The sequence below is a fragment of the Muntiacus reevesi genome, chromosome 5, assembly GCF_963930625.1.
Source record: "Muntiacus reevesi chromosome 5, mMunRee1.1, whole genome shotgun sequence".
NCBI lineage: Eukaryota > Metazoa > Chordata > Mammalia > Artiodactyla > Cervidae > Muntiacus > Muntiacus reevesi.
In genome coordinates, this window is record NC_089253.1 from 43,015,570 (window position 1) to 43,035,969 (window position 20,400).

At 61.1% G+C, this 20,400-nt stretch overlaps 3 protein-coding genes and 1 non-coding gene across 5 annotated transcripts; 3 read left to right on the plus strand and 1 right to left on the minus strand.

Annotated features, from left to right (window-relative positions):
- The first annotated feature begins 394 nt into the window (after nt 1–394).
- RAD9A (RAD9 checkpoint clamp component A) lies at nt 395–5,709 on the plus strand. Of its 2 annotated transcripts, XM_065937888.1 has the most exons (11): nt 395–545; nt 631–701; nt 1,173–1,301; nt 1,746–1,860; nt 1,948–2,047; nt 3,471–3,580; nt 3,697–3,806; nt 3,888–3,952; nt 4,044–4,184; nt 4,915–5,128; nt 5,398–5,709. In XM_065937888.1, the coding sequence occupies exons 1-11, from the start codon at nt 512–514 to the stop codon at nt 5,491–5,493; spliced, it is 1,185 nt and encodes a 394-aa protein (XP_065793960.1). In that variant the 5' UTR covers nt 395–511; the 3' UTR covers nt 5,494–5,709. The 2 variants fall into 2 exon arrangements, with proteins under 2 accessions (XP_065793960.1, XP_065793959.1); XM_065937887.1 differs by having other exon boundaries at nt 3,697–3,952.
- A 427-nt stretch (nt 5,710–6,136) lies between these two features.
- On the minus strand, nt 6,137–9,600 carry PPP1CA (protein phosphatase 1 catalytic subunit alpha). The gene is made up of 7 exons (XM_065937889.1): nt 9,460–9,600; nt 8,817–8,948; nt 8,440–8,670; nt 7,698–7,802; nt 6,887–7,110; nt 6,671–6,805; nt 6,137–6,579 (listed from the first exon to the last, which is right to left on the minus strand). The coding sequence occupies exons 1-7, from the start codon at nt 9,512–9,514 to the stop codon at nt 6,469–6,471; spliced, it is 993 nt and encodes a 330-aa protein (XP_065793961.1). The 5' UTR covers nt 9,515–9,600; the 3' UTR covers nt 6,137–6,468.
- Nucleotides 9,601–10,574: 974 nt separating this feature from the next.
- On the plus strand, nt 10,575–16,321 carry TBC1D10C (TBC1 domain family member 10C). Its single transcript, XM_065936581.1, has 9 exons — nt 10,575–11,042; nt 11,758–11,857; nt 12,068–12,175; nt 12,262–12,368; nt 12,555–12,669; nt 13,346–13,411; nt 13,520–13,709; nt 15,190–15,344; nt 15,644–16,321. The coding sequence occupies exons 1-9, from the start codon at nt 10,891–10,893 to the stop codon at nt 15,989–15,991; spliced, it is 1,341 nt and encodes a 446-aa protein (XP_065792653.1). The 5' UTR covers nt 10,575–10,890; the 3' UTR covers nt 15,992–16,321.
- A 3,584-nt stretch (nt 16,322–19,905) lies between these two features.
- Nucleotides 19,906–19,978, plus strand: TRNAE-UUC (transfer RNA glutamic acid (anticodon UUC)). Its single transcript has one exon. It is a non-coding gene; the product is annotated as a tRNA-Glu (tRNA).
- The last annotated feature ends 422 nt before the right edge of the window (nt 19,979–20,400 follow it).

The following is a 20,400-nucleotide window of genomic DNA, read 5'->3' on the forward strand; positions in this document are numbered from 1 at the left end:
CGGGGTGAGACGGTCTTGCATCGACCCCGTACGCACCCCCCGGCGCCCGACAGACGTCCAGGAAATCCGTACTAATTTTGTGACCCCGGCCGGGCCCGCCTGCCCATCTCTGGATTCCGGGCCCACAGTTCGCTCCCGGACACCCTCTGGGCACCTCGCGTTCGGGCGCGCGGCCGCTGTGGTCCCAGCTGAGCCGTCCGGCTGCCCGGGGCGCTCGAGGGCAGAGGGTGTGCCCGGACGCCCTGAGGAAGCCGGCACTCCCGGGTCACGTGACAGGACCCGCCCCGGGCGCAGACTCCGTCACGTGACGCGCAGCCGGCGAGCGTCTTTCTCACGTGACAGAGCTGCCGGCCTGCGGCCCAATCAGGAGGCGGGGGCGGGGCTGCCGGGGGCGGTGCGCGGGAAGGCAACCCCAGGCCGCCTGGAGACGCGGGAGCGATCCGGAGGGGTCGTTGAGCTGGGGTTCGGCCCGGAGCCCGCCGCCTGCCCCATCCCGGTCACTGGGGGCAGCATGAAGTGTCTGGTCACGGGCAGCAACGTGAAGGGTGAGTCGGGGCCGGCCGGGGGCTGGAACCACGTGGGACGGCCCGAGGCGCCCGCAAACCTCTGTCTCTCCCCTCCTCCCCGCAGTGCTCGGCAAGGCCGTCCACTCCCTGTCCCGCATCGGGGACGAACTCTACCTGGAGCCCCTGGAAGACGGGGTGAGGAGACCGGGTATGGGGGAGTGGCGTGAAAGTCCCAACAGGGAGCCCTGATCGGGGCTCGAGGCTCGCCCCATCAGGCAGGGTGCCCATGGGCACGTTTGCTGAGTTTAGCAGGGGCCTCCCCTGTTGCTGGGACGTCCCTTTGGGCCCTGTCATCTTCCCAGGCTGGTGTCCGAATCGAGAACCCTTGCCCTCCCTAAAGTGCCTGGTGGGGGTGATTAGGTAAAAGGCAGGGGGGCTGAAGGCTGGGTCGTGCCCTTGCTGTGGAAGGGGCAGCGCTGAGGCCCACTCGGGATTGGGGAAGGCTGCATGGAGGACACCACGGATGACTGGAAGGAGAGGGTGGGCTTCCGCAGGTGATGGTAGAACGGAAGCCGTTGGGGCAAGTGCCTGGGCGAAAGCTGGCCTGAGGGCTGGGCCCAGCACTGCTGGTGACCACGTCTTTCTCCCCACTTTTCCTGGCCCCAGCTCTCCCTCCGGACCGTGAACTCCTCCCGCTCGGCCTACGCCTGCTTCCTCTTTGCCCCCCTCTTCTTCCAGCAGTACCAGGCGGCCACCCCTGGTCAGGACCAGCTGCGCTGTAAGATCCTGATGAAGGTGAGGCGGGTCCCTCAGCAGTGGCAGGCACTCCCCCAGGAACCCCTCCCCGTAGTGCAGTTTGCTCCGGGGCACACAGCAGGTGCCTGCAGGGGGAGATGTATACCGGAGCAATCCGGTGCAGAACGCAGGGCCAGGACCAAGTAGAGACATCCATGGGGATAATGGGCCACATGGAGAGGGTAGCTGAATCTGCCAGGGACCTGCAGGGAGTAAATGACTTTGAGGTTGGTCCTTGAAAGATAAGCACGTCTTCTGAAGGCATTCCAGACCAGGGTAAGAGCACGAACGAAGATCTGAAAGGGTGCAGATATCTGCATGTGTGAGGGGTCCTTTCCTGGTGTGACAGTGCTGAGCCCATGATGGGCCAGAGCCCAAGGGGACTGGACGTGAGAGCCAGTTGGTGGAGGCGCAGTGCTGAGCGGATGTGTTTCCCTCGCCTAGTCCTTCCTGTCTGTCTTCCGCTCGCTGGCAATGCTGGAAAAGACTGTAGAGAAATGCTGCATTTCCCTGAATGACAGGAGCAGCCGCCTGGTAGTTCAGCTGCACTGCAAATATGGTGAGTGAGCAGCTGGCTGACCCAGGGGTCCTTGCAGTGCGGGGTTAGAGGTTGGTGAGCCCACTGAGACCCTGTCTGCCCATCCAGGGGTGAGGAAGACTCACAACTTGTCCTTCCAGGACTGCGAGTCCCTGCAGGCCGTCTTCGACCCAGCCTTGTGTCCCCATGTGCTCCGTGCCCCAGCCAGGTGAGCACGCCCCTGGGTGCACGCTGAGCCCTAGGCTTTTCTCTTCCTTCTTTTGGCCTCAGGAGTCAGTTTAAGGAGGCACCTCCTCTGTTTTTCCTGCAGGGCATCTGTGACCCTTCAAGCGTTCATCTGACCGGGTTTGCTTTCAGGGCCTTGACTGGCTCTTTAAGGGCAGAGACTGGAGTTAGGAGGGGCCAGATGTTCCCTTGTTCCATGTTTCTCTCTGTCTCCTGAGTCTGTATTCTCCACCTCAAAGTCTGACTTGGCTTTCTGACCGCTCAGACCCACTCTGACTCCTCTTTCAAAGAACAGGTCTCCGGCTTGCCCTCACATCTCCTCTGGCCTGAACACCTTTGAAGGTCCCTTAATTTTTGTGGCTCCAGGACTTGTAACCCTTCTCTGATCTGGTTATCCTTCTGGGACGATCCCCATTCAAGGGCAGCCTCTCTTCCTACCTGGCTGGGTCCTAGCCCTGAGGGGTCCTCAGGCCGCGGCTGGACAGGGAGGTCACGGTCCTGGAGGGCTGCCTGAATAAGCAGCTATAGGAGAGGAGCTGTTGTGGGCAGCCACAGGGACCATGCAGGGCCTGGGAGATGGGGAGCCCAGCAGACGCCAAGGTCCCTGGAGAAGACCAGATAGGAGTGGGTCCCCTCCCACCTGCCCATGTGCAGGGTGCCCCTTGCACTCGAGTAACCCAGGGTCTCACGTTTCTTTGCTTTTGGTAGCCCCAGGATGTGGTAACTTGAAGGTCCCTTTGAGCCCTGACTTGGTTTTTCTGAGTTGTGTTGAAATAGCACTGCCCAAAAAAAAAAAAAAAAAAAGAAATAGCACTGCCCAGGATTCCTTTGGGTAGAGAAAGAGGTAATCAATCCATGGTCCGGGTTTGGAGGATTTTTCTTTCTTTTAAAACAAGTGATGGTTTCTCTTTGTCTTATGGACAATTTCAAATTCATATTAAGCAGATAACCAACTTCTGTCCCAGTTGTCTTGAGGCAAATTCCAGGTGTTATTTCACCTGTAACTCTTTACCAGCTTGTCTCTACTAGACAGGGACCTGCAGACTGTTTATAAGGCAGTGTTTATGTGGACAGTGTGGGTCTGGTCTCCCAACCCTGGATGGGCAGGTGCCGCCTGCCTGGTTCAGTTCAGCCCAAACCGCCTGAACTTCTTGCTGCCTTCTGTGACCCTGTTCTTGTCTGCCTCCATCTCTTGCAAGAGGACTGCTCTCCCACAACATCCTGGGAGCCTTGGATGAGGCAGGGACCGTGTCCTGCTGCTCCCATGCTCCACCCCAGGGCCGTACTAGGCCTGGCCTGGTTCTCTTCGGACGTTGCTGTGCCTCTCTGTCCCGCCTCAGGTCCTCTGAGAGCAAAGCTGCTGGGTGGGGCCGAGCCTCAGGTGTGATGTTGTGCCCCCCTCACAGGGTCCTGGTGGAGGCTGTTCTCCCTTTCCCCCCCGCACTGGCTGAAGTGACGCTGGGCATCGGCCGTGGGCGCAGGGTCATCCTGCGTAGCTACCAAGAGGAGGAGGCAGGTGAGGGGACCGATGGGGCCTGGGGCAGAGAGCAGAGACTGGGTGGGGGCGGGCAGAGAGCAGAGACAGGCTGGTGGGGCAGAGCCCGGCTTCCTCCTGTCGCTGCCTGCCCCCAGACAGCGCTGTCAAAGCCATGGTGACGGAGATGAGCATCGGAGAGGAGGATTTCCAGCAGTTGCAGGCCCAGGAAGGGGTAGCCATCACTTTCTGCCTCAAGGAATTCCGGGTGAGGTTCCTGCTGTGCGCTCACTGCCCCGTCCACCCCTCCTCCCTGCCCTGCCTCCATGCTCTGCTTCTCCGTTCCCAGGGGCTCCTGAGCTTCGCAGAGTCCGCCAACTTGTCCCTCAGCATTCACTTCGATGCCCCGGGCAGGTAAGGCCCAGCCTTGGGATAGGGAGGGGAGCGCTCTGGGGTGCCAGAAGCCGAAGGGCCTTGACCATGCCTGGACCTGTCACCTGCCCAGGCCAGCCATCTTTGCCATCGAGGACTCTCTGCTGGACGGCCACTTTGTCCTGGCCACACTCTCGGAGCCGGACTCGTACCCCCAGACCCCGCGTGCCCAAGAGGAGCTCCAGCAGCCAGAGCCCCGGCTTCAGGCTCACAGGTGAGAGCTCCGCCCACCCTGTGCACCCAGGCTGGAGCCTGCCACTTCTAGCGTCTGCACCCCCCACCCTGTGCACCCCCCATCCCCACTTCCTGTCGAGCCCCAGCCCTTACAGTGCTCCTGCTTCCAGCCCTGCAGGCTCAGCCCCACTGGTCAGCTGTACTCAGAGATCCCCCCACCCAGGGAAGTGTCCCCAAGGTCGGGCTGGCTTCCTTCTCTGGCTGAGACCTCCTCCCAAGCCAAGGAGGGAAAAGGGCTGCCGGGAGGCAGGGGGCTGCCTGGGATGGGGGAAGCAGGTGGCTGAAAGGGCAGGTGGGTTGGGGAGGAGGGGCCCAGCGTAGTCTAAGCGGAGGAAGTTTGGCCTGGCCCTCCGCCCAGCATGTCCCTGGGCCCCAGTGCTCTCCAGTTCCTGTCCCCTGGGAAGGTGGGGGCTTGGGCCCCAGGTGGCCCAGCTCATTGGACTTGCCGCTCCCCTCCCCCAGCCGAGCTGAAGCGGCCCCCAGGATGCCTCCCTCAGGCCTCTACCTGAACTCTGATGAAAGGATTCTAGGTCGACCCCCTCCGGGAAGCAGCCACTTAAAACACCACCCCCCATCCTTTCCCCTCCCACCAAATCAGGAAGTAATAAAACTAAGAGGTCACCAGTGGTCACTAGGCTCCTGCAGGCCCTGGCTGAGCCCTCCAGGCGGGGCCCTAACTGTCCCCTGGCTGATACTGTCTCTGCCTGTAGCACACCCCACCTAGACCTGGATGACTTTGCTGTCGACGACATGGACTCTTACATGATCGCCATGGAAACCACCGTGGGCAGCGAGGGCTCCCGGGCACTGCCCTCCATCTCCCTTTCACCTGGCCTCCAGCGCCCCTGTAGCTCCAGCCCCCACTCAGAGGAAGAAGATGACATGGAGCCCAGCACAGTGCCTGGGACTCCCCCGCCTAAGAAGGTAGGGGCGAGAGGCAGAGGGGCTTCCCTGGTGGCTCCGACGGAAAGAATCCACCAACCATGCGGGAGACCTGGGTGCAGTCCCTGGGTGGGGAAGATCCCCTGGAGGGCATGGCAACTCACTCCAGTATTCTGGCCTGGAGAATCCCCATGGACAGAGAAGCCTGGTGGGCTACAGTCCATGGGGTTGCAGAGTCAGAGGCTGGGATGGGAGGCGGAGGGAGGGAGCAACCTCCGGAGCTCATTCGGCTTCCTCTGTTCTCTCGCCAGTTCCGCTCGCTGTTCTTTGGCTCCATCCTGGCCCCTGCACACTCTCCTCAGGGCCCCAGCCCTGTGCTGGCTGAAGACAGTGAGGGCGAAGGCTGAGCTGGAGAAGTCCGTGTTTGAGGACTGGGCCAGATGAAGCCCCGCCCCACCCCTCTCCCAAGGCCAGCCAGGGCAGGTCTGCTCTCCTCCTTGGTGGGTGGTAGAGGTGCGCCCTGCTGGAGCTGAGCTGACTGGTCCTGCCACCTCCCCCAGGGCCTTGCCTGGCCTGGGTCTTGTTGTTTCCCTTCAACCTGCAATCATTCATTCAACCCTCAATCTATCATGTCTCTTCCCAGTCTCGGTGCTGAGCTGCCCTCTGCAGGGAATTCCCTCACCTCTTAATCGAACCCTGTGGCCAGAACTGGGGGACTGCCTTCTCTAAGCCCACCTCCCTAAGAAAGAAAAAAATCATTGTGGGGCTTTTGCCCCTGCTGATCCACTTTCTGCCAATCATGACCTGCCCCTCCCTTAAATCCTGAGTGCACCAGTGGGATCTCCTGTGACTGGCACACACTGTTTTGCTTGCTTTCCCTGAACTCTTTGGCCGTGGCTTGGAAATTCCAAGGGACCCTGTGGACCTGAGCATGTGGCTGGGGTTTTCCTGGCTGGGGCCCCAAGCCCAGCAAGCCTCCCAAGTGGCTCTGGGCGGAAGGGTTGCCAGGCCCAGTGTTTGGGACAAGGGAGACAGAGGCTATGGCAAGAATCCAGCTTTGACCTTTATTCAAGAGACCAGATGGGTTGCCCCAGGATCTGGCTGCCAGCCCTGAGCCCAAGCAAGGCTGGAGATCCCCAGTCTGGCCCTGCTTTGCCCTGAGCTGCAGCCTTAGCCCCAGGATCCTGCCTGCAGCCGCTGTAGGTACAAGCGGGAAGAGCCCTGGGGGACTGGATGCTGCTATTGATTCATAAAAAAAGAGAAATACACCAAGCCTCCGTGTTCCCCATGATGGGTGGGCCTGGGGGGCCAGCATGAGCCCCCTGCAGCCACGTGATTTCTGTACAATCCACCATCTGGGGCAGAGGGCGGGCACACGGAGGCTATTTCTTGGCTTTGGCGGAGTTGCGGGGTGGGGTGATGGGCCGGCCTCCAGGGTTCAGGCCACTGAACTGCCCATATTTCCCCTTGTTCTTGTCGGCGGGCTTGAGGATCTAGAAGAGACAAACTGGTGAGGTTCAGGGGGCCGAGCCATAAGCCCCAGGGCCCACCCACCCCCAGCCCGACCCCCAGCCCGACCCCCACCTGGAAGGAGCACATGAGCGTCTCGTCCACACTCATCATGGCACCTGCGTTGTCAAACTCGCCGCAGTAGTTGGGGGCTGAGAAGAGTGTCACCAGCTGCCGCTTGGCAAAGAACTCATAGCCGTCTTCTACTACCTGGACGAGGGTGGAGGCGGTTAGTTCAGCAGGAGCCGGCTGCCAGTCCCGCTCTCACCCAGACGGGGGCTGCCAGCCCACCTGGTGTGCCCGGCAGATGAGGTCCAGGTCATGCTTGTGCAGGAACTTGGCCACCACCTCGGCTCCAAAGGTAAAGGAGACGCCGCGGTCGTTCTCGCCCCAACCCTGCACATCCTTGTCAGGGTCAGACCACAGCAGGTCACAGAGCAGGCCCTGGTCGGGCACGTCGGTGGGCCGCATGATACGCCGGATCTGCTCCATGGACTGTAGGTCTGGGGACAGGCCTGCAGGGCACGGGGGGCAGGTCACCTCCTCCAGGCAGCCTCTGCCAGTCAGCCTCTGCCCCCCACCTCTCTGCCCTCTCCAGGATTCCTGGGAGCCTACACAGGCAGAACTCATCACCTTCTGCCTCTTCCAAGTCCCTGTCCTTTCAAGGAGCACACAGCTCCCTGGAGAAAGGGTTAGCCGCTCAGTCGTGTCCGACTCTTTGCAACCCCACGGACTGTCCAGGCAAGAAAGCTGGAGCGGGTAGCCATTCCCTTCTTCAGGGGATCTTCCCAACCCAGGGATCAAACCTGGGTCTCCCGCATTGCAGGCAGATTCTTTACCATCTGAGCCACCAGGGAAGCCCTGGAGAAAGGGGACAAGCAAACTCCACGCAAGAAGGTGAGGCCATGACACAACGGTGCAGCCTAATGCTGCAGCGCGAGGGGACTTCATGGAAGAAGTACTACCCATACCAGGACTCCAGGGAGAGTTGTTCCTGGCTTCTGGGAACACATCTTCAGCTGATGACGCCTCTGTCCCCAGGGTTGCTCGCCCCAGGAGGCTCATCCTTCCCAAGCATTCACACCCCCAGAGCCATGCTCACCTCCGTGGCAACAGAAGATCTTCTCGTCCACAATGGCAGCAATGGGCAGGCAGTTGAAGCAATCAGTGAAGGTCTTCCACAGTTTGATGTTGTAGCGTCTCTTGCCTACCCAGGGGGAAGGAGACAGCTCACCAGAGGGCCTCTCTGCCCCACCCTCAGCCCTGGTCTCCAGGCCTTCCAGGGCACATTGTGTGTTGCTCAGACACAGCTAGGAGGAGAGAACAGAAGGCAAAAAAGGAAACCGAACACCCGCCCCCCTACTCCCAGAACACCCACTGCCTCCCAGACAATTCTAAAGCAGCTGAGTCCCCAGGAACCCCAGAATTCCACTTCTGGCACGACCTCAAGGTTGGCACCCACCCCCAGCACAAGAGCAGGGCCAGGTTGAGATGGGGTCTGGTTCATCTCGGCTTCTGGCTAACAGAGGAGTCCAGTCCTGACAGGCATCCTAAGTGCTTAAGTACCGGATGCACTGGGGGGGGAGTGTCAGCAGATGAGGCCCTGCCTCAGAATCCTGGCAGCCCTTCAGTCAGCAGCCACCGGCCAGGTCCCTCCTGAGTGCCAGGACCCGCTCTAGGAGGGCAGGGGAGGGCGGCATGGGCTGGTCTACCTTCACGGCGCTCAGCTTAGCAGGTGTTTGTCAGACGCTGACACCCCAGCACCAGGTCAGCACGAGGGTCGCACTGAATGGCAAGGAGCGCCCTTCAGGCCCAGGGCAGCCCCGGACGCTCTGCCCACTCACACTCGTCATAGAAGCCGTAGATGCGGTTGATGCTGGCACACTCGTGGTTCCCACGGAGCAGGAAAAAGTTCTCTGGGTACTTGATCTTATAGGCCAGCAGCAGGCAGATGGTCTCCAAAGACTGCTTGCCCCTGTCCACGTAGTCCCCCAGGAACAGGTAGTTACTCTCTGGAGGGAAGCCGCCATACTCGAACAGCCGCAGAAGGTCATAGTACTGGCCATGAATGTCACCTGTGACCCAGGGAACCAGGTCAGCACTAGGGGCAGCCTAAACGTGAACCCAGGGTCAGAGTTGGGCCCAAGGGAGGAGGGACTTGGGAGGGGGGGCAGGCAAGGCCGCTTTCAGGAGGCCACGGGGACCTGGGCTGGAGGCTCACCGCAGATCTTGAGGGGTGCCTCCAGCTCCAGAAGAATGGGCTGGCTCAGGAAAATCTCCCGGGATTTGAGGCACAGACCACGGATCTCGTTCTCTGTCAGCTGTACATTCTTTCCAGGCCTGGAGCCCTGCACTGGGGGCGGAAAGAGGCGTCAGGACGCAGGTTCCTCAGGCGAGAAGAGGGTGAATGATATCGGTGACCCCACAGGCACTTCTGGGTGGGGGCGCCTGGGCCTCCCGGCCCCGCCTTGCCCAGGGGCAGCTGTTGCTGCTGAGCCTCCTGGGACCCCCAAATGCCCTCAAGGCGCTCGCGAGGGGACTGCTGTGCGCAGAGGCCACCCAAAACCTCCAAGCACAGGACCCCTTCCTGGGGGACTAGGCTTCTCGGGTTTCTCCCTCAGCCAAGAGCCCAGGCCAATCCTTACGCGCCACCCCCAACGCCGATCCTGCTCTGGAAAGGGGAGCAACCCCAGACCTCCCAGCGCGCCGCGATTGGGGTGGGGGGAGGCGACGAATGTGGCCACGGGACCTCGCGGCCCGTCCCCGCCCAGTCGAAGCTGGCCCTGGGAGGGGCGCGCCACTTCCGGGCCGGGCAAGGGACCAGGGCGCGGCGGGCGCCCACCTCCCTCGCCGCCCCTGCCAACCTTCCAGCAGGCGTCCGATGATAGAGTCGAGGTTGAGCTTCTCGCTGTCGGACATGGCGGCGCCGCCGCTCTAGCCCAGCACCTCCGGGCCCAGTCCTGCCTCCCGCCCTCCCGCGGCCTCCTTCCGGCCTGGTGCTCCTTCCGCCCGCCCGGGCCCGCCCCGCCTCCTCGGCCGCCCGCCCCGCCCCGCCGCGCCCGGCCCCGCCCCGGTCCGCCCGGTCGCCCGCCGCCCCTGCGCTCTAGCGCCTCCACTGGACGCCAGGCCCCGGGCCTGAGGCGACCCGGGAGGCGGGGCCTCGGCTAGGGGGCGGGGCTCGGTTGACCTGTGGGCGGGGCGCAGCCTACAAGGGGCGGGGCTTCACGGGGCGAGGTCGACTCTAGTTCCGCCCTTGAGGAGTTACCCACCCTTGCACTGAGGATGTGCGGCCGGAAGTAGTGTGAAGTTGTTTTTCTCTTTCAAGGGCCCAGTAGTTCCTCCCACTTCTGCCCCGGGCTGGAAGGTATTGTGACCTCATTGGTATCTCATTGGGTCTCTCCAGAGAGTGCAGATTAAGTCCACGAAGTGCAGGAAAGGAAACAGGCTCAAAGATAGCAAGGGTTGTCTTCAGATTGACGGAGGAACTCGTACCTCTAGGGTCCCTGTGGCCTGCAGACCGCTGACCAGACCCAGACACCTGTCACTGAACTCCGAGCTCATTTTGGTCCCCATTGCCTAATGGTGCATGCTACATCATTATTATTATTTTTTCATGTCTCATCCTTGTGTTTTGAGTAGCGCAGTAATGCCTTACTGTTTGACTTGTCGAAAGCATTAACAAAAGAGGAAACGTTAAATAAAGTGTAATGCTCACTGGAACCCTGAATTGAGTATTTTATTTGCCGGTGACCTCACATCTGGAGGCGGCGTGGCCTCTCTATCTCTGGCAGGCCCTGGCTGCATCACACCCAGCACAAGAACCCAGGCCTGCACCCACCCAACCCACCGGGGTGGTGGGAGGAGCCCATGGCCCAGGGCCACCGGGGCAGGCCGGAAGAGCCCTGGAGAGGAAGGGGTACCCCCCCCACGCACTTGGGAGGGGCCCCCAGCGGGTTGCTGAAGCTGTGGCTGAGGAGGAAGTGAGAGGAGGAGGTGAGGTGCAGCAGGGAGGTAAGCTGGGCTGCTGAGGACAGGGGCTGGGCCTGGGTCTCCAGTAGGGGGCCTGGTCTTTCTGCACCATCTGGGCCTGTGCCGCACCCCAACCCCGCAAGAGGAGAGGGGACCGAACGGGTGTGGTGCGATACCCTGCAGCCTCTCCTCCTAGACCAAGCGAGCAGGTCCTGGGGCTGAGGCCTGGCTGAAGAGGCGCCCCGGCCCCAGGCTGGCCAGGAGCCCCCGCTCACACTGGCTGTCCCCACATCTTGCAGCCTGCAGCACCAGGGGTTGGTGGCGCCATGGCCCAGGCCCTGGGCGAGGACCTGGCGCAGCCCAGTGAGCTGCAGGATGACTCCAGCTCTTTGGGGTCCGACTCAGAGCTGAGCGGGCCTGGCCCATATCGCCAGGCTGACCGCTACGGCTTCATTGGGGGCAGCGCAGCAGAGCCAGGGTAAGTGGGGAAGGGATGAGGGGATTACGGGGTGCTGGGCCTGATGGTGGAGGCTGAGAGCTGAATTCTAGAGTGAGGCCCAACCTCAAGGGTCCTCGAAGGGTCTGGGGACTCAGCTAGTATCACCTGTTTTCGGGTTCTAGATGGAATCTCAAGGTTAGCAGGGCTGTGGGGGGTGGGTCCCTGTGTGTCTCTTCCTCCCAGTCTCTGAGGGTTCCCAGAGGGGCTGAACCCGCTTCTCCTTTCAATCCGGCCCAGGAATCCCGAAGTCATAGAGCCCACACTTCTTTCTCTACCAGTCCTCCCCCTTCCCCAGGTGCTGATAGGAAGACAAGTTCGGAGATAAGATAGGGAGGTCACACCGCCATCAGAGACAGAATCAGGCTCAGAGAAGACTCCTGGTTTCTAGCTCTTGGGCTCTGTCTACTCAACTTCCCCGATGAGTTGTCTGTGTCCCCATCCTGGGGGACAGTCAACCAGCCCCTCCCCCAACACACACCTACACACCCTCTTCAGTGTCTCCTGCTGCCGCCCACATCGGAGCCACATCCTTTCCTGTCCCCATGACAACCACTGGCAACTCCTGGGTGACAGGTCACTCCCCACCCCAGAGATTCCCAATCTCAAGGGCCAAGAGTTGGGCTCACCCAGGTAGCAGGAAAGGTGGTGGATGTGGCTGTCCCGTGTCTGGACATCTGGTGCCGTGTATCCCCAGGCCGGGTCACCCTCCTGCAGACCTCATCCGCCAGCGGGAGATGAAGTGGGTGGAGATGACTTCACACTGGGAGAAAACCATGTCTCGGCGGTACAAGAAGGTGAGGGGAGAGCGGTCCCACGCGGGCCTCCTTGACTTGTCCCCCTTTGCCTGGCAAAATTCAGCCTCCTGTGTCCCAGCACCTCCAGCCTTCGCTCCTTGCTCCTCGCGGAGACTCTTGCCCGCTAATAGAGTGTGCCTGAGGCCTGCTGAGAGGAGCAGGGGAATCTGGCGTGGCTGGCCTAACGGGGTGCCCTGGCCTCACCTGCAGGTAAAGATGCAGTGCCGGAAAGGCATCCCCTCGGCCCTGCGGGCCCGGTGTTGGCCCCTTCTGTGCGGGGCTCACGTGTGTCAGAAGAACAACCCTGGCACTTACCAGGTGAGGGGACCGGCGGGGGTCCCAGCCCTCTCCCCTAGCCCTTCACCCCTCTGGGCCTTCACCTCCACCTTCTTGCCCACCTGCAGAACCTGGCTGAGGCCCCGGGAGACCCGCAGTGGATGGAAACCATTGGCAGGGACCTGCACCGTCAGTTCCCGCTGCATGAGATGTTTGTGTCACCCCAGGGTCACGGGTATGAAGCCGGAGATGCCCAGGGACCCCCAGCCCCCAACCCCCAGGCGCTTTGGCCGAGTCCCTGACCCTGGCATCTCAGAGGACCCAGCAAGGTCCCTGAGGGGCCGAGGCCTGGGCAGGGGCCGCCAGAGGGTATGGGAGGGATGCCGGGAGGACTGGCCCCTGACGGGGTCTTCTGGCACAGGCAGCAGGGGCTCCTGCAGGTACTGAAGGCCTACACCCTGTACCGGCCGGAGCAGGGCTACTGCCAGGCCCAGGGCCCTGTGGCCGCTGTGCTGCTCATGCACCTGCCCCCGGAGGTGAGTGCCCTCAGCCCTGTGGCAGGGACCCCAGACCCGGACGCCCACCCCCAGGAACTCTGACTTCAGTTACCCGAGACCCAGTGACCTAGGGGCCAAGGCAACCTGTGCCCTGGACTGTGACCACCCCCCCCCATCCCCTGGAACTCTGGCCTCCGGGACCTAGGATCCTCAAGTCCCACACAAACCTGTCCTAGTGAGTGAGGGCCTCATGATTGCCAACCTCAGTGACCGCCAAGCCCAATGACCTTGATTCCAGGAACATCGAACCCTGACCTTTGGCCCAATGATCTAAAAGTCTGGATGTTACCACCTTGACCTTATGACCCTTGATTCTGAACCCTGTGATCATGATCCCTGACCCCAATGACCCCAAGAACCTAAGACTTGAACTTTGGGACCTCCGCTACCCTTGACCAGTGAGCCCCCACCCTGTGACCCTCAAATTCAGCCCTCTGAGCCCTGTGACTTCCGACCCCTACACCCCTTGGTAGGCCTCTTTCTAGGCAACGGGGAGCTTTGTGGTAAGACCCACCCCCCACAACCCCACCCCCAGCACTGAGACCAGGCTCCTGGCTCCAGAGTCACCCCAGATGGTGTCCAGGCCCTCCCCCGTGCCCCTCTCCCCCTGCGGGCCCCTCTGCAGTGGGCACTTAAGGCCTGTGTCCGCCCCCAGGAGGCCTTCTGGTGCCTGGTACAGATCTGCGAGGTTTACCTCCCTGGCTACTACGGGCCCCACATGGTGAGAGGCTGGGATGGCGCCCGAGAGCACGGGGGAGGGCTGGCTGGGGGTGGGAGCCTGGCCACTGGGTGGGGCCTGGGGTCGTGGTGCTGACGGACGTGGCTGCAGGAGGCTGTGCGGCTGGACGCCGAGGTGTTCATGGCCCTGCTGCGACGGCTGCTCCCGCGCGTGCACAAGCACCTGCAGAAGGTGGGCGTCGGGCCCCTGCTCTACCTGCCCGAGTGGTTCCTGTGCCTCTTCGCCCGCTCCCTGCCCTTCCCCACGGTGCTGCGTGTCTGGGACGCTTTTCTCAGCGAGGGTGAGTGGGGGGCCGGCCAGGGGGGCGGGGGCGGGAGGGGGTGCCTGGTGGGCACGGAGGGTGAAGGTGCCAGCTCCGCTCTGCCCCGCCGCCACTGCCGACCCTGATCCGGGGCCTGGGTGCTGGGGTGTGCCGAGGGTAACCCGCTCTTGGCCATGCATCACCAATGGGAGGAACAGCAGCCCCCGCCGCCAGCAGTGAGGCCACCACAGGGAGGGCTAGAGTCAGGGAGGCTTCCCCGAGGTCGATGGGGCAGGAGCTGGCGACACCACAGCAGTGGCACAGCTCGGGGACTGGGCACGGTGGGGGCACGGCAGGTGGAGCCCCCAGGCCCTCAGTGTGAGCCCTCGGGGGCCAGGCGCGGCTCTGGGAGCCAGGGCCACTTGAGTGAGTGAGACCTACATTCTGGTGGGGGTGGGGATGGGAGGCGGCGGTACCAAATTAACAAGATATTTATAGATTGTCATAAGTTCCGCAAAGAAAATAAAACAAAGGACGTGCCAGAGTGTAGGGGAGCGGCGGGAGAGGGCTGTTCAAATATGCTGGCGGCCGCCCCTTGGAAGAGGCAGCCACGCGGAGCCTGGTGGAGAAGGAGAGGCAGGCAGGACCCTGTCTGCAGAGTCCCGGCCACAGATGACTTGAGGGGTGCGGGCGTGGGGAGAGGTGCCAGGCCAAGAGCGGGGGGCAGTCAGAGCAAAGCTGAGCTGGACTCTGGGTCTTTGGAGCTCTGCCTGGTATCCCATCAGCGGCACACTTGCATTCCGTTCTATACGGTTTGTCCGGCGGTTGCATGGTAGAAACCATCAGTGCATCTACTGAGCAGCTGCTCTATGCCCAGTTGGCTTCAGACTGGCTTAGCGTTCTAGCCCCGGATGTCCAAGTCCCCGTCCGCTTGTCCTCCCCTGCAGACTCAGACCTCGAGGGTGGGGCGGGCGGGGCCCCCGTGGAGGCACCCTTGCCGTTTGATGATGGTGACGACATTAGTAGTCCTGTTGTCCGTTTACACAGCATGGTGGTCACCATGCCTCACTGGTCCCCCGACTGCTTTTCTCAGCAGACCCGAGGCTGCCAGGGAGGGGCTCTGAGGCTCCAGGAGCAGGCCAAAGTCACGTGCATGTGCGTGCCTGCGTGTGTGTGTGCACATGTGCTTAGGGGTGAGGCGCTCTGGCTTGAATCTTTCTAGAATCAGAAGCTCACAGATCTGAGCTGGAAAGGCTGTCCCGTCACCACCCAGCCCCTCGCTGGATGGGATGAGGAGCCGAGGCCCAGAATGAGAAGGCCTGGTGTGAGGCTGTCAGTAGCCCTTGGCTCCTGGCAGGCCGCGCTGCCCGCAAGCTTCAGTGGCTGCTGGGACCCGCTGGCCGGTGCCCCCACATGGCCGACCGGCTCTCAGTCTAGGCGGCAGAGCTGCAGGAGGGTGGAAGGAGTCTGGCTAAGGACAGGTTCGGGCCCGGGCTGAGAGAGCCCCACCGGCCTGCAGGTGTGAAGGTGCTGTTCCGCGTGGGGCTGACCCTGGTGCGCCTAGCGCTGGGCACCGCTGAACAGCGCCTGGCCTGCCCGGGACTCCTGGAGACGCTCGGCGCCCTTCGATCCATCCCGCCTGCCCAGCTGCAAGAAGAGGTCTTCATGCCCCAGGTGGGTGCCCCTTGCCTGCCCCCTGCAGTGGCCCGGCAGCCCCCTGCACAGCTGGAGAAACTGAGGCCCAGAGGGAGTAGTCACAGTAAGCATGGGGCTCCCTGCTTGTTCTCTGAGCAGCAGAGAATGTGGAAACCCCAGGCCTCAAGTGGCTTTTTGTGGCTCCCTTAGTCTGTCTCTTTGTCTGTCTGTCAGCCCCTCAGCCCTCAGCCACTTCCTGGGGCTGTGTACTGCCCGCCCTGCGGGGATCTCATCGTTTCCTGCCCTCCCCCAGGCTCAGTATCAACCACTCCCCGCAGGTGCACGGCGTGGCCCTGTCCGAACTGGAGCTGCAGCGGGAGATCAAGGCCCAGCTGGCCCAGCTGCCAGCATCAGCATCCGAGCCACCCCCGAGGCCGCAGGCCCGCCTGCCCGGGGCCCCGGCCATCTTTGAGACCCAGCAGCTGGCAGGAACCCAGGGGACCCCCCGGCCTGAGGTGCCCCGCATCGTGATACAGCCCCCAGAGGAGCCCCAGCCACCCCGGCGCAAGCCCCAGACCCGAGGCAAGACTTTCCATGGGCTGCTGACCCGGTCCAGGGGCCCCCCTATCGAGAGCCCCGCCAGGTCCCATCGAAGCTCCACCTCCTTCCTGGACACCCGATTCTGAGGGTAGGTCCCACTTTTGAGGGTACCGTGGACTCAGGGTCCCCCTGATCCCAACTGCCTGAACAGTGGATGCCAGCCTCGAAGTGGGCACCGCACTTTACAGCTGGGGTTGGATGCCTCGCTCCTTTCCCGTGGACTGCCTCAGGCCTGAGGAGGATGGAAGGCTGCAGAGTGGGGTTTGGAGAACCCAGGCCGCCCTCCACCCACAGGGCTGCCCCGGTGCTTGGGCCCTTGCACACATCAAGCTCGCACTGGAGGTGTGCGCGAGAAAGGGCACGGGCTGGGCCACGGGGACCCCAAAAGGCTCCTGAGGGGTCTGGAATAAAGTCTGAACAGAAGCCTGCATGTGGTCAGGTCAATGCCCTCTGCCCCCCCAACCCTCCACCAGCCACCCCCTCCCCTCCACCTTGGCTCCCCTCACGGCCCCGCCCCTCCTAGTCCCGCCCGGCTCCCCAGGGCACAGGGAGGCTGCCGGTTGGCTGCCGGAAGGTGTTTACCAGCTACAGGAACCCACAGCAAGCGCCCAGCCTCTTGGGGCCAGGTGAGGCTCCTGTGCCTGGGCTCCCCCAATGGACGCTGGGCCCACATGTGGGACTCTGTCTCCTCTTCTGCTCCCTCCCCTTGCTGATTTCAGGAGCCCCCCCAGCGGTGGGAGCACTCTAATCCAAGTCTGCACCCCCCCCCCCCAACCCTGGGTCCTGGTCCCGTCCTCAGAGAGAGCTGGCTGAGAACAAAGGCCTAGTGTGCCCAGACAAAGGAGAAAGGCCCCGCCGGCCCTTGCCCCCTCCCGAAACCCTAGCCGCACCCCCTGGGGACTGCCACCATGGAAACCCCCTCCCACACTCGCTAATTGCCCCCGTGGGTGCCCGAGGTGCCTGGGACAGGAGCCATCGCCGGGACAACGGGGCTGGTTCCAAGGCAGGCTCGTGTCCCTGCAGGGCCGGTCTCGGTGCCCTGCCTCCTTGGGTGCCCTCCCCCGAGGGCGGAGGGCGGAGGGTGGGGGCATGGTCAGACTCGGGAGTACCCGGAGAAAGTGACTGCAGTCTCGCTTCAATGGTGGAGTGGTCAGTGCACACTTCTCAATGGCTGTGCTGGAACACGTTGGCACCCTCAGGCCCCTGATTCCACATGGGCTGCTGACGAGTCCACGGCCGCAGGAAGACGCTCACTCTGAGTTGCTATTGTTGTTTAGTTGCTAAGTCGTGTTGGACTCTGCAACCCAACCCCACGGACTGCAGTACGTCAGGCTTCCCTGGCCTTCACGTCTCCCGGAGCTTGCTCAAACTCATGTCCATCCAGTCGGTGATGCCATCCAACCGTCTCATACTCTGTTGTCCCCTTCTCCTCCTGCCTTCAGTTTTTTTCCCAGCGTGAGGGTATATATATACTTTTCTTCTTTTAATTTTTATTTATTTGTCTGCATCAGGTCTTAGTTGCAGTACAAGGGATCTCTAGTTGCAGCATGTGGGATCTAGTTTCCTGACCGGGGATCAAACCTGGGCCCTCGGCATTGGGAGCGCAGGGTCTTAGCTGCTGGGCCACCAGGGAAGTCTCTGTTTATATACTCTTAGGGTGCTTACTATGTGACTGGCCAGGTCCATCCCACTTTCAAGGAGCCTCTGGTCTGGAGGGACTCACACGGAGGTCCAGACACAGAGCTGAAGTTTGCCTGGGCGGAAACTGAGTTTGCCAGGAGAAGAGGCAGTTGGGCCTGAGCTTTGCTGCCTATGGCAACCCGCTCCAGTATTCTTGCCCGGAAAATTCCATGGACAGAGGAGCCTGGTGGGTTACAGTCCATGGGGTCACAAAGAGTCAGACACGACTGAGCAACTAACTTTCTTTTGCTCCCCCTCCCCCTATGTCAGCCACCTTGAACCTGACACCCACCCCCACCTGTCCTCCAGGGGGTGCTCTGTCTCTCTCCTGTTCCCACTCAGGGGACTAGCAGCCCCAGTTCCCTGCACCTCGGCCTGGAAGGGGGCTCGGAGGAGGCCGGGCACGCACCTGAGAGTACTCAGCCTGTGGGAACCAAAGCTGGGCTGGCATCTGCCTGGGTCAGCCCAGGGGACAGGGACAGGAGTGTGGGGGAAAGCAAAGAAGTGGAAGGGCAGACGAACCCCTCGTGGTTGGGGGGCATGGTCTTATCTCGACTGCCACCCACCCCAAATGTCTCCCCATCCCCACACTGTCCAGAGGTCAAGCTTGGACTTCCTGTAAAGTCCTGCTCAGGGTGGAGTCCTGTCCCCAGGCCGCAGGTGGTCTTGAAGCAAAGCCACAGAAGCGGAGCCCAGAACAAAGGTCACCTCCAAAGCTGCCTAAAGCGCCCCTGATCATCACTAAGAAGCTTCCTGACTCCTAATTTGGCAAAGATGCCCACTCCAGTAAACACCCTATGACGCCCCAATCAATCACATAACTCCCACCTTCCAGCAGGAATTTTCTTTGTCTTGAGGCTATAAAAATTGGATATTAACCCACAAAAACTGTCGGCTTTCTCTGCTCTGTCAGGAGGTTGGCCCACGGCACTCACAGTGCCCACTTTCTCTCTGCTCTTTGTTCTTAATAGACTCACTCCCTTCTGAAATGCTCTGTGTCTGGAAATTCTTTTCCAACCCGCGTTCGGACTGCCTCAACACATAGGAAAGGCTGTCTCACTCTCTCTGAGCCTCCATTTCCTCCTACCAATAGTGGGATAACAGCAGCTCCCACCCCGGCCCCAAGAGCACTCCACTGGGGTCATCTTTACTGGGATTACTGTCTAGTGGAGCTGGGCAGTAGCTCAGGCATGGCCTCGCCTCACCCCACCCCTACCTGGCTCAGCTCCGCCTCGGGTGACCTCCAGGCTCTCCTGGCGTAGACAGAGCAAGACTGTCCTGCCAGCCTGCTTGCCCCCACCCCCGCCGAGTCCCAAGGCTGCCATAGCTCGACCCTGATTTTCCTCTCTCTGTCCACAAGGCAGATGCCATCACAGCTGATGCCCAGTCAGAGCAGTCTGGGGGTGGGCATAGGACCACGCCGCTCTATGTGCGTATGCTCTGGCATAGGGAAGACCCCGGCCCTGCCCCTCACCAACTGTGTGGCCCTCGGCAAATCACATCGCCTCTCTGAGCCTTGATTGCCTCATCAATAAAAGGCAGAGAATCACAACTGCTATGGGGTAGGGTTAAGTGAGATACGGCACATAAAACACTCCGTAGTGCCTAGGACAAGTCAAAAAACATTTGCTAACACTATTGCCTTCTGCTAGGCGCCCCGTGCCCAGCCAAGCCTGGGCTAAAGTAGGCATCATAATCCCCATTTAAGGATGAGAAAACAGATGCTGCACTGCTTGTGTTAAAAACAAGACAGCAGGAACTTCCCTGGTGGTCCAGTGGCTAAGACTCTATGATCCCAATGCAGGGGGCCCAGGTTTGATCCCTGGTCAGGGAACCAGATCCTACATGCTGCAACTAAAGATCCCACATGCTGCAACTAAGACCTGGTGCAGGCAAATAAATAAATGTTAAAAAACAAGAACAAGACAGCAGGCCCAAGATGGAGTCACTGATGCTAAGCCCTCCATCACCCAACTGAGACAACTTAATTACTGGCTCAGTTGGTAAAGAACCCATCTGCAATACGGGAGGCCAGGGCTCGATCCCTGAGTCAGGAAGATCCCCTGGAGAAGGAAATGGCAACCCACTCCAGTATTCTTGCCTGGGAAATCCTGTGGACAGAGGAGCCTGCTGGGTTACACAGTCCGTGGAGTCAAAAGAGTCAAACACGACTTAGCACCTAAACCACCACCACCAATACAGCTCCAACTCTCCTGGAAATTCTATCTTTTAAGGCAATCAATCTGGAATCACCTGACCAGCACTAGTGAGGTCATCTACTCCTGCTGTCCCCCCAAAATAAAGTGACTTTGCAGAGAATTCCTTGGCAGTCCAGTGGTTAGGACTCTGTGCTTTCACTGCTGAGGGCCCAGGTTCAATCCCTGGTTAGGGAACGAAGATCCCAAGCCACGCGGCAAGGACAAAAGAATAAGGGGGAGAAAGTGACCTTGCAATAAGCAACCCGCTTTTTTGCCTGAGTATAACTTTTGTGTCTGCTCCCTTCTGCCGATTAAAGTCTTTATCTGCACAACCCCTTGCAGCTCCTTTCTGTTAGCTGGATGGAATGCTGCCCAATTCATGACCCGCTGGATAAAGCTGATAAGATCTTTAAAATGTGCGCTGCTGAATTTTGGTTTTTAATACGTGCTAAGTGTCAACGCTCGTGCTCTTTGGTGACGTCCATGCCCTCACCCCTCATCCCTTCCGTGGGTCTCCGTGGAGCTCAGGGTACCCACACAGAGAGAGGATGGACCTTCTAGGGTGGCCGTGCCTCATTCCAGGAGCCTGGGCCGGCCACGGGGAGGAGCAGAGTGTG

Coding starts and splice junctions, on each gene's coding strand:
- PPP1CA (XM_065937889.1), bottom strand. CDS start 9,514: ATGTCCGACAGCGAGAAGCTCAACCTCGACTCTATCATCGGACGCCTG. Junction 8,949..9,459: donor CATCGGACGCCTGCTGGAAG/GTTGGCAGGGGC, acceptor TTCCGCCCCCAG/TGCAGGGCTCCAGGCCTGGA. Junction 7,111..7,697: donor GATCTTCTGTTGCCACGGAG/GTGAGCATGGCT, acceptor CGTGCCCTGCAG/GCCTGTCCCCAGACCTACAG.
- TBC1D10C (XM_065936581.1), top strand. CDS start 10,891: ATGGCCCAGGCCCTGGGCGAGGACCTGGCGCAGCCCAGTGAGCTGCAG. Junction 13,412..13,519: donor GCTACTACGGGCCCCACATG/GTGAGAGGCTGG, acceptor ACGTGGCTGCAG/GAGGCTGTGCGGCTGGACGC. Junction 15,345..15,643: donor AAGAGGTCTTCATGCCCCAG/GTGGGTGCCCCT, acceptor CACTCCCCGCAG/GTGCACGGCGTGGCCCTGTC.
- RAD9A (XM_065937887.1), top strand. CDS start 512: ATGAAGTGTCTGGTCACGGGCAGCAACGTGAAGG. Junction 546..630: donor CACGGGCAGCAACGTGAAGG/GTGAGTCGGGGC, acceptor TCCTCCCCGCAG/TGCTCGGCAAGGCCGTCCAC. Junction 2,048..3,470: donor GTGCTCCGTGCCCCAGCCAG/GTGAGCACGCCC, acceptor CCCCCCTCACAG/GGTCCTGGTGGAGGCTGTTC.